The sequence below is a fragment of the Dryas octopetala genome, chromosome 1 (assembly GCF_963921425.1).
Source record: "Dryas octopetala chromosome 1, drDryOcto1.1, whole genome shotgun sequence".
NCBI classification, from domain to species: domain Eukaryota; kingdom Viridiplantae; phylum Streptophyta; class Magnoliopsida; order Rosales; family Rosaceae; genus Dryas; species Dryas octopetala.
Window position 1 is genome coordinate 5,705,352 of NC_141366.1, and position 15,301 is coordinate 5,720,652.

Consider the following 15,301-nt stretch of genomic DNA (forward strand, 5'->3'; position numbering starts at 1 on the left):
AGTCAACAAGGCTGCCAGCAAAAACAAAATTCTCTGTTTCATGACTTATGAGCATGAGAGCATCCATGGACTAATACAAATTAACAAAGGTCACACCAAGGGCTTCTGGATTCATCAAATTCACCTTAAAATTGTCACAAAAGAAAAGGCAACTTGAATTAACCTTAATTGAACCTGATCATACAAACACAGTTCTGTTCATAATATTTGAGTGGTAGGGAGACGAACGCAAATTAAAGAAATGTCTAGTTTTCATGGGGGAAAGCGATAGTCAAGTTAATTTCAACTGGTTCAAACCTCCATGCTGTACCTTAAAAACCTTTTTGCCTTTGCACCCAGTAAGGCAACAAAGGAAATGAACTGAAAGAGACTTGTATAAAACTAAAAGAAGTGAAAGAGAGATTAATGTTAATTGGATGAAAGAGTGTTTTGCACCACTGGATGTGAAACAACCACAACCAGAATAAAACCACAAATCAACATCACACGGTCTCTAATCAGTTTGTTTATAATAATTCTTAAATTATGATAGTAGCAAAATAACCCTCAAAAAGGGAAGATCCTTCACATGATACACAAGTGATTTATTTTTCTCACTTTTTAAAGGCCTTAAGAGGGTCACTAGGGTCGATATTGGATATAAGTGGAAGATCAACTGGCAAAGTTTCTAAACTCAAGCCTTCATCCCTCAGCTTACTAACCACTTCTTCAAACACAAGCCTGTTGCCCCGCGGAGTAAGGTGCAAACCATCCCTGCAATTCCAATCAACAAAAGATTATTACGCATTTGAATCATTTCTTAACAACTCACTATTCAGGCAAAAGGCCCATGGTACCAAATTCTCATAACAGAATAACTCCTTAAACGTTTACCATATATTTTTGAACCAGGCATTCCACTCAAAGAATGGCCACTTCAGACATACTCAACCGTCCATTGGTATGCCACAGCCCAATGTGAATTTAAAATTACAGAACAGATTCTTCATTCTTAGTTGAATTGAAGAGGTTCCTATAAAATCATGCAATGTTCCTATTAATCAGGGCAGCTTTTTTTTTTTTCATAGCCAGTTAACTTTACACGATTTGGATACAAGCAAGGTCATATGATCAAATGAGCTGCATGCTAATGTAGAGATATTATCGAGGGAGGGGAGGGAGGGAGGGAGGGACCTTAGATGAGCTTTTTCCCAGTCAGGAAACTGCTGCATTTTGGTCCAGAGATCTACCACTGGGATCCCACTTTCTCGAGCTACAGCAACACATGCCTCTGCATAAGCACCAGCAGCTTCATTGGTCCTCTCAGGCTGATTCAATGGATTTTCAATATAGGGATGTCTGAACCAAAAGCATCAAGATTGAAAATCCAACAGTTTAAATTGTCAGCTTAATCTAATATCTTGATCTCAACTGAGCAAATAATTTACATTACGATTTAAATAATCAAAGAATATTATGAAACTATAAAACGAAACTAATGAACAGAGATGATGAAACTAAAAAATCATAAATATTAAAGCCATACTGAAGGCGCCCATCTTCATCAATTGGAGGAGGAGTGATTAGGAGAATGTGAGTTGTAGGCCATTGCTTCTGAAAGCCAAAAGATGAAAACAAAATGTAAAATATGTAGAAAGCCTAAAACTGAAAAGCAAACATATAGTGTAAGTTGAACAAAAGAGCAAACAATTTTTTATTCATACAACAGCAAGAAAATAATTTTTGTTTCATAGAAGTAGAAAAGCATCAATATACATGCGCGCATGTGCCTCACGAACTTCCCAGTAATGGTAACACCATATGGATGTGGGTGCATTCTTGAGATAATAGCAGATTTTGATCCCAAGGTTCCACAATTTTATGAACTGTATTTGCTAAAAGAAACCTTAAGCTACTTGTTACAGTCTGTAAATAGTTCATACATGTCACCAAATTACTATTATAAACCAATTTAAATGTTGACCATCTAAAAGTCATGAAACGCATTGCTCTGTACTTGCGTGGACATTGTTCTGTAACTAAGAGTTGTCAAGTTAATATAATAAAAAACTTGATTGCACAATGAATGTGTCAAAATCTTAACTGAATCTTGATTATTGGTGGAAAGGGTACAGAGAAGGTATCAAAATCAATGATGGGTTCTATATTGTTGCCTAAACGGGCAACCGAATCGGACCAAACCAATTGTCAGATGCCTTCTTTGTTTCATTCAGCTATTTGGAAATTTATGCCTCCTTCCAAGATACTTTCTCATCATAACAGAAATTGTTAACCAACTTCTCACATACATTTAAATCTCAAAGAATTACAAAGCAATTGAATCTTTTAAAACAAAAAATTTGAGTTATTCAAAATGCCAATGTTATGCTAAGGCAAACAGTGGAACACCGAATCAGAATTGCAATCCCTGGACACAAAGAAATGATGTGATGATTGATGTAGTATGTAAAAAATATCTGGTTTTGGTGTAACAGAGATGTTCCCTACATGATACCCATCATTTGAAGGCCATGTAAGAGTCCTAAGCCTACACTAGATAGACATGCTAAAACCAACTACAACCACAAGCACAAACCAAACTTTAGTAAATTGATCCCACCATCACTAGCAACCATTTTAAAGTTGCCTTATACTATAGGAAATCAAAAGATGCCTACACTGATGTGGACCTAAGGTTCATTATGACACCAAAACAAAAGGACCAGATTCACCCTTGTGATATGAGAACTTTTTTCAAGAATGTACATCAGTGCATCAAATATAGATCAATCCTCAACAGCTGCACAGGCACAAGAAAATTTATTTCGTCTAAACCGCTAAGGAATAATTCTTCATAAATAAGAATACATATCAAAGTAGACTGGTTTAAAGAATGAACTATAACATGATTACCTCATGCACGTTGCTTTTTCACCTCTATATCTATCCATACTATCAAAGTTGACATGCATGAGATCTCAACTCACAGGCTCGCAGCCTTCATTTCTGCCAGCATGTCCTCTTTATGATTGCAACCAGATTATATGAGTCCTATCAATAGGGCTGTAAATCGGCTCGATACAGCTCGAGTTCGTATTGAGTTCGGCTCGAGCTTGGTTCATTTAAGTTCGGCTCGAAAACAAACAAGCCAAGCCGAAGCTCGCTCGTTTAAGAAACAAGCCAAGCTTGAGCTTTAGTATGTTCGGCTCGAAAAGCTCGTGAGCCGCTCGTATTTTCTAGTTTATATGTTTGATATCTCATTTTTCATAGCTTATATGAGGACTTGCTATTTTTATTTCCTAATTTATTTTTGTAATGTTTGGTTATAAGACTTCTACTATCTTACATCTCTTTTTTAATGAGAATTTTTGCAAAAGTTATAAATTATCAATGTTTAGATGGAATTATTTGGTACAGTTGTATTTCATGGAAACCATATTCATCTATATAGTGTTTTAAAGAAGTCTTTGGTGCCTATCTAATTTAATTAACAATATATATTAACTTTAAGTTTAAAATTAACATATTATAATACTTTCAAGAAAAAAATGTTCAATAGAAATTAATATTTTTAAAAAATAGTAGTTAATAAAATATTTTCGATAAAATTATGTTAAAAAGCTCGATACAGCTCGAGTTCGTATCGGGTTCGATTTTTTTTTAGCTCGTTCGAGCTCGGCTCGTATAAGAAACAAGCCAAGCCAAGCTCAAGCTCGAAAAATTTAAAACAAACCAAGCCTGAGCACGGTGGTATTCGGCTTGACTCGGCTCGTTTACACCCCTACCTATCAATTTGCTTGTAAAAGATGGAAATAGAACTCTAATACCTTTTTCCCTCCCCCCGCAGCTGCCCAACCCATCCACATTTTTTTCTGATTTTTCAGATGAGCAAAAGCAATACCTACTTACAGGACTCTTGCAAAAGTAACACCTGTTGGGCATCAGATTCACATGGACCACCATTGAAGAACCGATATGAATCAGGAAATCTAGAATATCTCGTAGTCCCTGGACTATTTTGCTACAATAGTTTGAGCATGTGCAACAGGAGTTTCTCAAATGTTCACTGTCCCATATCTTTATCTAAACATTGTCTAAACAATAGGTTGAAGTAACCCATGATTCTTAGATTTTCATGCAAGGAAAGTGAACAGTCGTACAGTCAAATTCGTTTAAACATGCTGAAGTGACCCATTGATACACCCCAAAACATTAGAAATCAATAAAGGTACATAAGAATTGAGAAACACACATGGAAGAAACCAACAAAGAGAACGTGAAGACTCCCAATAACCACGTAACTTGTGAAATCATGGGATTTTGCTAAAACAACAGTGAAATCCCATCAATGGCCATTTTTAATTATGTGCCAATTCTGAGGGTCCCAGTTTCCAAATCATGAAAAGGAAAACCAGACCCGATTGCCTACACAGCACATGTTATCAGCAAAGAGCCATTTTTCTGTGCAACAATGGCCAAGTGGTGAAGTGGCTAAGGAGAAGAGCGACAACCAGACCTGATCACCATACCCATTTGGATCACTGTTTTTGATCCCTCACCCATGAATGTATATTCTTGCATATTGATTGGTTATGTACCCAGTTGGTGTTGTGAGACTCTGTAACACCCAGTGTAACATTATCACATTTTATTAGTCAAGGACAAAATCAAAAGGGTTGATTGCGCAAGTATCATCATCCCCAACAAACAATGATCACCTTCCTAGGTCCATTTCTCCCTATCCCACAATACCCACATCCTTTAATCCCCAAAATATGACAATTAAGTCAACCCTTTAAAGGACACTGCTCAATCCATAGCAAAACATGGTGATTGTGCTTGAGAGAGAGAGAGAGAGGGTACCTTGAGAAAGGAGACAATGGAGCGGAGATTTTGGTTGTACTCATTGAGAGGCACGTGTTGAAAGGCAGAGCATCTATCGGGAAGGCAAGCGTCATTAGCGCCAAAGAAGACGGTGACAGCTAGCGGCTCTTCACACTCTGCAGGGCCCGGAAAAACCCTCTCCAGAACTTGCAAAGCCCATCTCGTGTTGTACCCACTATACCCTCTCAGCACCACGTCAACCTAATTAGTAATGAACACCAAATTCAAAAGGAACACTCAAAATCACAAAACCCACAAGGCCAAATATAGATTATGTTGATCATGAAAGTAGTGAAACCCAGTACAGTATTCAATACCGTGCGAGAGAAATGGTGGGCAAGAGAAGCACCCCACCCACCATCACCGAAGGACTCCTCGGTGATGGAGTCACCAAAGAGGAAAATCTTTGGCCTCATCTTCTTCTTCTCCTTTGAGAAACTCTTGTCTGTCTCGATGTTGGGTCCGGTACTCCGGTGGGTTTTGACTTGATCACCAAACTGAGCAGACTGAGGCACACTGATCGATCACCAAACTTTGACTTGATTTGTTGTTTCTGGTTCAAAACTAAAAAGGGGTTGTGCTTATATAGCGCCAAGCCAACTACCTAAGCTAAGCTAGCAATCCAGTTTCACGTGGCATGCATTTGCAATACGACACCTCAAACCTCATTAATTTCTCATGCTTTTGCTTTCTCTCTCCTCTCACTGCAAACATATATAGGCCCAATTTAAAGGGAGAGCATGCCATGTGGAGTGATTCTTAAGTAAATGTTTTTATCGAGAGAATAACGTAATTGGGATCGTTTTAACTTTTAACCGATTATTTTATAGACTATTTTTTTAATTAAGGGGAAACTCACTCATATAAAATTTACACTGATAGGTTCAGAGATTAATATTTTTTTCATTAACAGCATTCTTGTTAGGGGTAAATATAAACTTTTTTCAATGCCCACGCAATTGATTAATTGGGTTATTGACCAAAAATAAAATTGATTAATTAGGTTGTCTAATTGCCTTGGGGAGAAATGCAGAAGAGTACAAACAAAGGAAAAAGAGTAAAACTGGTTTTGTACTATGGCGCTCAGTCTTGGTTGTTTGATTAGTAGACTACACCTTCTCCTTCAAGCTGGATTGGTTTAGTTTGGTTTGGTTGGTGTTTACGTTGCACCACCCGGTCCGCCCACTAGTCACGACCGCGACCATTAATTTAGATTTTGGAGGACCAAAATAGCCTCCAGAGATTGTTTTATTTACTGAAATAAGCCATTAATTGATGTTGCTTGGTGACATGACCTACTTGACTTTACATTAAATTGGGTGTGACTGTGAGTGATGGGTGGTCTTATTGGTGGGTCCACTGGGCCCTGCTTCTCTCAGCCGCAGAAAATAATTTCACATCGATTCAGTCGCCTACCTTTTCACCTTCTCAGACGCCTGAGACTAAAAAAACCAGCCGCTTCATTATATTATTTGAGAAGGTGATGACATCAGATGAGGTCATTCATTGCTTTCGAAGCCAAGATGAACGAGTGTATTTCGCACACTGAGTTGATGGGTACAACTACAAGTCTACAATAGCATGTCGTAAGCCACGTTGATGTAGTATAGAGGCCCTCTATACATATGATAGTTAGTAATATATTTTATGTAGGCATGTTATTTGGAATATTTGCTTCTAAAAGTATAAGTGAAAATTTTGGATATAAATATATAATACATTTTTTTAATTCTTTTCAAAATACATGAATAATAAGTAAAAAATACGAAATAATATGTGTTTAATGTGAAAATGATACGTGTATAATTGAAAAAATGCATGTAGTATATGTTTGAATATAGAAAACATAATTTTTGAAAAAAAAAAAAAAAACATAGAAAACATAATTTTTTTTCAAAAAAAAAAATGCTTATACGCAAATTTACTAACTATGATATATATATACAAAGTTCTTTATGCTCAAATTTACTAACTATGATACATATACAAAGTTTTTTATTTATGCAGATGTATTATTTATAAAACTCACTTAGTATTGTAATTTGATGATCCAAATCATCAATTTTCTTAATCTCAATTCAAAAATTATTTTTGTAAAAAATTAGAAAAATTTAAAAATATTTAATTATTTGATTAATTTGTCATCATTTTAAAGTATTTATTGAAATTATTATGTTTGTCTTTATTTGATCACAAATAAATTTTTTAGTAATTTTTTGTAATAATTAATGATCATTATACAAAGACTTAAAACACCTTTGGTGACCAAACTATGCAGAGTGAATCCTAACTACCAGTGATACTTAATTATGTCTAAACTTAATTATATCTCAACAGAAGGATTATGTGTACAACATATTCATATTACTCGATCGGCCTCTTTGAGGCATTGAAGAGTAAACAAGTAAAACTCTTCTGACCTATTTGGGTACACCTACCGAGACAATATCTGCATTATGCAATATCAGTTGTTGTCATTGTAACTGCAAGAACAAAAATACCAATCAAATGTGCATAGCAAATTGAGTTAATTTAGACATGAAAAACAAAACAGTATCATGCATGCATGACCCATTGCCCTCGCAACTCGCAAGCATGGGTGGGGTACTGGCTCTATGACGCACTTATTAATTATATATGATAGATATGGCAATGCCATAAACAAAATTATATGTTCTTCATCTTCTCATGCCCTCTTTGACTGAATCAATTACACAACACCTCTGTTCCCTACATCATCCACTCGATTTAATATTTAAATGGTGTTTTTAGCAGCAAATGAATGGATGCATATATAAATTAAATAAAAGATTGAGGCTGCTTAATTAAGTATCTGCACGCACTTACGTACTATGATTGCGAATTGAAAAAAACAATTAGATTTGATTGATTTGATGTTAAAATAATCAAGCACATGCAGTTGCTCATCATTTCAATTGTTTCATTTTCATCGAGGGCGGAGAAAAAGAAAAAAGCCTTTTAAGGCTTTAACCATATGTTAAACGTGTGGAGATCCATGTCCTTTCTTAAGGTTCTAAAGTCTCCTTTACCATTTTATACATTTCTCAGCATTTAAACATAACATTGGCCAGTGGCCAAAAAAAAAAAAAACATAACATTGGCCAAAAAAAAAAAACATAACATCGGCGGGGGAAAAAAAAAAAAAAACAAACAAACATAACATTAATGTTGCCAAAAAATAAATAAAAAAAGAACATAACATCAATAATAGTGCCCAAAAAAATAATGACATCAATAATTTTAGAACAAAAATAAAAACATAACATTAAACAAATGCGTGTATATTCCATCTCTCTAAAAAAAAAATTCTCTCCAACATGTGTGCACTCACGCAAAGACATTATAATACACTACGTACTCACTACTAAAAGTGAAGCATAACTGTATAAGTTAATTTTTTTGTCTGAAAACATAAGTTGTATAACCATAGACTTAATTACATCTCATGAATTTAAGTGATAATATATATTGCACTAGCTTTGTATTTGATTCAATGAGTGATACCCAAATCTTCAAATTAAGTTATCAACTCTTTTTTTTTTTTGGTTACATACCATCTTATGTCCTATCCTAACAAAAAAAAAAACTGATCGAAATCCTCATTAATTCATCTTTGATACGCAATAAGTGAGATTGGATATCTTAACTGTTTTGATATTAACAAGCCAAGTAATGGTTAATATAAACTTTTTGTTTTAATTTCAATTAGATTGTTCTTTCATTATTATGTGTATGTGAAATGTCTAATATAACCGAATAATTTTTATGTTCTTTTATAATAGTTAGAAATAATTTGGTCATACTGGCCAAAAAAAAAAAATCAATGATTTGGTCATGCACACTACTATTATGAGTAGTACGTGTGTATAATTCAAGCCTAACTATGGGCTAAGAATTTGTCTCATGGCCCGCTAGTGGTTGACCATAACTTATAAAACCCCTGCTCTCTTTGGACAAAGAATGACAGACATGAGACATCATCATAATATATCATTATTAATCCAATTTCAAAAGCATTAAACAAGAGGTCCTTTCTAATGGAAGATACAGATATGGGATAAATATAGAATGTTTATTATTATTAATAACAATAATTTATGATATTTAAATTTAAGACATTTTTTATAATAGAGTGATTAAATGGCACTACTGCACTAAATAATTATTGGCGTGAAAGAACATTTAAACACTTATGGTACGAAAATTATTGTATTAAAAAATTCAAAAGGCATAATGGTGGGCATTTGTGGTATGAGTGGAACTCAAAAGTCATAGCTTGGATCTTAAATTTGATATTTTATAATGTTACTCCATGGACGGTTTTGTGGATTTCGTTTTCATGGTAGGCAACAAAATTGTTAGGTTTTATGAACGAAAGTCCATCAACCCCACTTGGTTAATATCAATCATAGAGACGCAACAAAGCTATAATTATTGATTAGTGCGTGCAATCCCGAAAGTTCGATTTGCAAAGCAAATGCCACCAATTAATTTGTAATTTACGTAGCTTTGTTATATACAACGTTACATTATAATTTATAAAATGTGGTCATGACCACTTGATGAAGAAGAAAGTAAACGACTACTAAAAGGGGACTTGAATGAATCAACTAATCCACTCAAGGGATCAAATGGAAGTTGTTTTCAATTCCTATCCCCACAATGAAAAAAAGTTCCTCATGCGTAGTCACTTTCTCTCAAAATCATTCTTGCAAGTGGGATTGCAGCAAAATCGCTCCACCACTGGCATTAAAGTTAAAATTATCAAAGGAACAAAAGCTTTAGATATTTTTCATATCATTCTTCGTGAATTTGACTATAAAAAATGTTTATTTTGAATATATATTATTGATTCATGATTTAAGGGTATATTTTATGAAATTGGATAATAAAAAATTAAAAGTTAAAGTACAAACAAGCAGGAAAAAAATAATTTGGATCCTATTACTCGTTAACCAAGTCTTTTGTATTGGTTACAAGGGGAGTCAAAGGGGAGGGGGATTCTAACTCTGGCTTTAGGTGTAGCTTTAAGTATATGGGTAAATATTTTTAACCACTAAAGCTACAAACTCCCATACTTCTTAACCAAGTTTCATTAATGGCATTTCCTAGTCTTATCACCTCGAAGGGATGGGCCTGATGACTATCCCTCTTGGGCCTATTGTACAAATCGGGCCTCACCATTGAGGATGAGAGTGGGTTTGGCCCAAAACATTCCCTTGAAACCAAAATAGATCACATGACTGAAACCTTACCCAGTTTTGCAGTGCCTACTACGCTTTGTCGCTTTGAACTGAAACAAAGACATTATTGGTATGAGATCGAAGGGGTGAAAATGAAAATTGGAAGACTAGTCAAAACTGGACCGTCCATATTCTTATCACCCCAAAAAACGCCGATCCAACCAAATCAAATTTTCCCGCCATCACAAGGCCATGTCGCTCACCCAAATGCCACCGTTCTATCCTCTGCTCTGCAGCACTACATCAATTCAGATAACCCTTCCCATGGCCAAAAGATCCATACCCATATTCTCAAAACTGGGTTCAGACCCAATAACAATGTCTCCATCAAACTCCTTATACTCCATTTGAAAAGCGGTTCAGTGGAATATGCACGCCAACTGTTTGATGAATTGCCTACACAAACTCTTTCCGCTTATAATTATTTGATTGGTGGATACCTCAAACGTGGGAGAGTAGAAGAATCGCTTAATTTGGTCCGTAGACTGATTTTATCTGGTGAAAAGCCTGATGGGTATACGTTTTCGATGATTTTGAAAGCGTCTACTTGTGCTGGTAATGTTGCTTTGCCATGTAGTTTAGGAAAAATAGTGCATGCCCAGATAATTAAATCAGATGTTGAGTCTGACGATGTCCTTTATACTGCGCTTGTTGCCTCTTATGTTAAGAATGGTAAGGTCGGCTATGCAAGGACTGTGTTTGATACAATGTTGGAAAAGAATGTTATATGTTCAACATCGCTGATTTCCGGGTACATGAATCAAGGCTCCCTGGAAGATGCTGAAGATATATTCAGGAGAACGGTTGAAAAAGATGTAGTGGTATTTAACGCAATGATTGAAGGTTACAGCAAACTGGTTAATCATGCTAGGAAATCACTTGAGGTTTACATCGACATGCAACGGTTGAATTTCCAACCTAATATCTCCACATTTGCTAGTGTTATTGGGGCTTGCTCTGTGTTGGCAGCTTTTGAAATTGGTCAACAAGTCCAAAGTCAACTTATGAAGACCAAATTATTTGTGGACATAAAGATGGGAAGTGCTCTTATAGACATGTACTCAAAATGTGGAAGAATTGAGGATGCACGGAGAATTTTTGACCACATGCCTGAAAAGAATGTTTTTTCGTGGACTTCAATGATCGATGGTTATGGGAAGAATGGATATCCTGATGAAGCACTTGAGCTCTTTGGTACAATGCAAAGAGAACACCAAATCAAACCCAATTTTGTCACATTCCTTGGTGCTCTCTCAGCTTGCGGACATGCTGGGCTCCTTGATAAGGGGCATGAGATCTTTGAAAGCATGGAAAGGGACTACTCATTAAAACCAACAATGGAGCATTATGCTTGCATGGTTGATCTCTTGGGACGTGCAGGAAGTTTGCGTCAAGCATGGGAGTTTGCAATGCGGATGCCTGAGAAGCCCAATTCTGATGTTTGGGCTGCTCTTCTTAGTTCAAGCACACTACATGGGGATGTTGAGATGGCAAGTATAGCTGCCAATGAACTTTTTAAGTTGAATCCTGATGGTCGGCCAGGGGCATATGTTGCACTCTCTAATACTTTGGCAGCTGCTGGGAAATGGGACAGTGTAAGTGAGCTTAGAGAGAAAATGAAGGAAAATAGGATATCTAAAGATACTGCCTGCAGTTGGGTTGGTACTGATAATGGTTAATAAGTTTTCAGTATCAAATTGCTTTACATGCAGGGATTGGGATCCCCTATTTAATAGATAGAGGAAATAAGGGTACTTCATATAACATATTTGTGCTGAGCAAAATTTATGAGGTTCACTACAAAAAGGTTCTGGAAAAGGACATTGGGGGACTTCCTTCAACTATAAGGTTGGATAGTTGAGGACTTCAAAGCCAATATATGCTGACTGCTAGAGCACGAGATGTTGAAGCTGCAGGATATTCAGGGAAAGCTCTGTTGGTTCTGAGCCTAGTGAACAAATTAAAGGGAGCTGCAGCTCACTGCAAACTCCGCCGGTGGTTCATCGAGTTTCTTACACATCAAGGCAATCGGACTGACTTGGAATTTGGGGCAGAAATCAGAATGGACACAGTGCCTGCTGCTTAATTTGAGAAACAGTGACTAAGTTCAGTCTGTTCAGAGGTAAAGCTATTCTATGCTTCCTTAAGTTGAGCATTGTATGACGAAAAATTCCACGGTAGGAATTTGTGTGGCATTTAAATACTTTTTAATCTTTAGATCTGAACATTTTTACTTTTTTCATATTAGGATTCAAATTTGTAAATAATAGTTGCATTTGTTGGTATGACATAGTGACAAAGCCAACCCAAAAGCCAACCAAAAGATAAGGGTGGGTTGTCGAACTTAAGATCTTTTTTCTTACGGTGGACTTTAAAGTGGACGGATGCAAATTATACCTGTTTGGTCATCGAATGTTGGTCTTCCCTATTTTCCTTCTTCATGCTGAAGAAATTTATACAAGATTCAATATACAAATTAGGGAAAGAGACCATTTATTGCAAACGCATGAGATGTAGACAGACCACTATTTACAAAATTATACTCTCTAAAATAGAAAAGAATGAAACTGTTGATTTAACGGTGAAAAACGCGTCCACACCATATGGACTCCACATTGTAACAATAGCACAATCCCCCCTAGGAAAATAGTACAATCAGCTTAATTACAATTTACAAGTAATGATATTGATTAGTACCAATCAATCAATATTTTATAACAATCTTCCACGAGCCTAAATTGTAGGCAAATTACACTGCCCCTTTTTGTGGGGAAGGTCAAAGTTTTCCTTTTATATTTGGCACTCAATCATTGTTCAATATGGAGCAAGAATAATGTTGTCGATTGTTTTCCTTCTTTGTATATTACAGTATCAATTAGCTGTATCATAGGGGTTGATTACATAGACTTGTGATTATATATAGCTGTATTATTGTACAATCAAATTATCAATTCATGGAAAAAAAAATTCTAAATTTTTTATAATATCAAAACAAGTTATTCACGTTGTAGACCCAACAAACACACGTGCTCCTACGTCATCCGATAAGAATTGTCTACATATTAGGTTTGAGTAACGTCATACTTGCGCGGACGTGTTGAGAGAAATATTTCACATTGAAAATAAAAATGTGAGATTTTACATAATAACTTCTAAGAGTTTGAGCTACTTCTCTCATATCCTAGATTTCTAGGCTTTTTCTTATTTTATACCTATCCATCTTATACAAGCCTAATCAATCAGCTTGATTACACGTGATGAGATGAATCAAAATTAATACCAGTATCAATCATTGAATACGTTCCAACTTGGGCGAGAGGGGGAGGATGACGTGGGAACCTATTATTGGTTGTTCGTCCCGGTTGTTTTCAAAGATTGTTGATGGACTTTAGTTTTGGGTAACGAGGACGGCAGCAGATTACACGTCTCTGTTTGTCTTACTGTTTAGTATTTTGTGCCCTCCGTTAGTCAAACAATATTATACGATCGACATCCCTATTCTCCAGCTGTACACAACAACTCTACACAACAAGAAGCAAAGATTCAAAACAAGAAGAAGCAATCATGAGCTGCTGTTGCGGTGACGATTGTGAATGCAGGCCTTTGGGCTTTCTACTGGGCCTGCCCTTCGCCTTCGTCGCTCTCCTACTCTCCGTCATCGGCGTCGTCATCTGGATTGTCGGGTTAGTTCTTCTCTCTCATCATGGCTTCCTTCATTATTAGAAATTAATCCCAACAGGCAACAATTTAATTTCTTAATCATGTAATTTAATTAGGAAGATGGTGTAATTATGTTTTTTTTTTTTTTTTGGGTAATCGATGCGCGGTGCAGGCTGCTGTTGACTTGCGTATGTCCATGTTGCTTGTGCGTGACCATCATAGTTGAGCTTGCGCTGTCCTTGATCAAGGCTCCCTTTCATGTCATGGAGTGGTTCACATCTAAGATTCCTTGTTAGATTCATGTCCATATATTTCAACACTATGTGATACTTTTATTAGTATTGTTCATTCATCGATTAATGCTCTAATTTCTGGCCATGATTATTGTATATTTAGATCATTGGTTGAACACTTGAACTTGAAAGGCATGATGGGTCGGTTTGTTTAATTCCCAGCTCATATTTGTTGAACGTCTTGGCAAAAAACGTAGTCAGTGAATTTATAGGGCAATTTATGGAATTTGTGTTCCAATTACAAGTTGTTCAGTGCTAAACGAAAAGGCCAACGACTCACCTTGAAAACATGGAGTTGGTGAATTAAGAGCAATGGGGTGGTTGAATGATCCGTACCCAACCCGTGAATGGATTGTTTGGCTAAGAAACAGATGGAGTGTCCATGTGGCACACCATGTATGTGTTTCTTATTAGGTAAATATTCCTTTCAAAGTTTAGCCTCGATGGAGTTCCTGCTTTGAAAGGGTTTTAATTGGCCTAACAATAGATCCTTGGCCTCGGCAACATAACACAACCACTAATTAAATAGGAGTGCTTGGCAACTACTTCAAATATCACATGCGCCTTTTTGATGTTTCTGTCTTTTTTGGAGGTCATTTCTTCTTGTTAATTTGCGTATTGGCTCATTCAAATGCAATCGGGGGTGGAAGAAAAACTTGTGTGTATTATGTATACTATAGGGCAACTATTAATGCCACGCCGCGGTATTGAGCAAAATAAAATCTCAATCAAAAGAAAAGATGTATTTAAAAAATAAAAAATTATCACCAAATTTCCACACAATATCATATTTTAGCTGGAATATTTACCACTTAGCATTGCTTTGGGATCGATTGGTGATGTGCCATACCCTCTAGAAATTAAGGTGGTGTTTAGGATGAAATACAATCAAGGAATGAAATTCACTTCACTCTCTGGTTTGCAAATTTGAAATCCAATTTGGTGTAGGACTATAAGGTCTTGAGTTCATGTTTCAGAGTCACGAGTTTGAGTTTCAAAATTTTGGAATTAAATTTAGAGTTATGAGTCTCATATTTAATTTCGAGTCTTAAGTTCAAAATCTTATGTTCAACATATAAGGCCTTGGTGTGGAGTCCCATGATATACTAATATGCATCATAAATTGATTGGTTGAATTGATTAATAAATTAATTACTGTAGGATACATGATAAAAATTTTATTTAATCTCTATTACACCTATTGTTCAAATTTAACAATAA

General features: G+C 35.9%; 3 protein-coding genes across 3 annotated transcripts; 2 read left to right on the plus strand and 1 right to left on the minus strand.

Annotated features, from left to right (window-relative positions):
* Positions 1-442: 442 nt before the first annotated feature.
* Positions 443-5,536, minus strand: LOC147296919 (SGNH hydrolase-type esterase superfamily protein). The gene is made up of 5 exons (XM_086244916.1): positions 5,181-5,536; positions 4,843-5,064; positions 1,526-1,593; positions 1,174-1,338; positions 443-753 (listed from the first exon to the last, which is right to left on the minus strand). Exons 1-5 carry the CDS (start codon positions 5,277-5,279, stop codon positions 594-596), a joined length of 714 nt encoding a protein of 237 aa, XP_086101042.1. The 5' UTR covers positions 5,280-5,536; the 3' UTR covers positions 443-593.
* A 4,622-nt stretch (positions 5,537-10,158) lies between these two features.
* On the plus strand, positions 10,159-12,497 carry LOC147296920 (Tetratricopeptide repeat (TPR)-like superfamily protein). Its single transcript, XM_086229408.1, has one exon. The coding sequence runs from the start codon at positions 10,220-10,222 to the stop codon at positions 11,804-11,806; it is 1,587 nt and encodes a 528-aa protein (XP_086085534.1). The 5' UTR covers positions 10,159-10,219; the 3' UTR covers positions 11,807-12,497.
* Positions 12,498-13,556: 1,059 nt separating this feature from the next.
* Positions 13,557-14,238, plus strand: LOC147296921 (signaling peptide TAXIMIN 1-like). The gene is made up of 2 exons (XM_086229101.1): positions 13,557-13,810; positions 13,960-14,238. The coding sequence occupies exons 1-2, from the start codon at positions 13,692-13,694 to the stop codon at positions 14,081-14,083; spliced, it is 243 nt and encodes an 80-aa protein (XP_086085227.1). The 5' UTR covers positions 13,557-13,691; the 3' UTR covers positions 14,084-14,238.
* Positions 14,239-15,301: the final 1,063 nt, after the last annotated feature.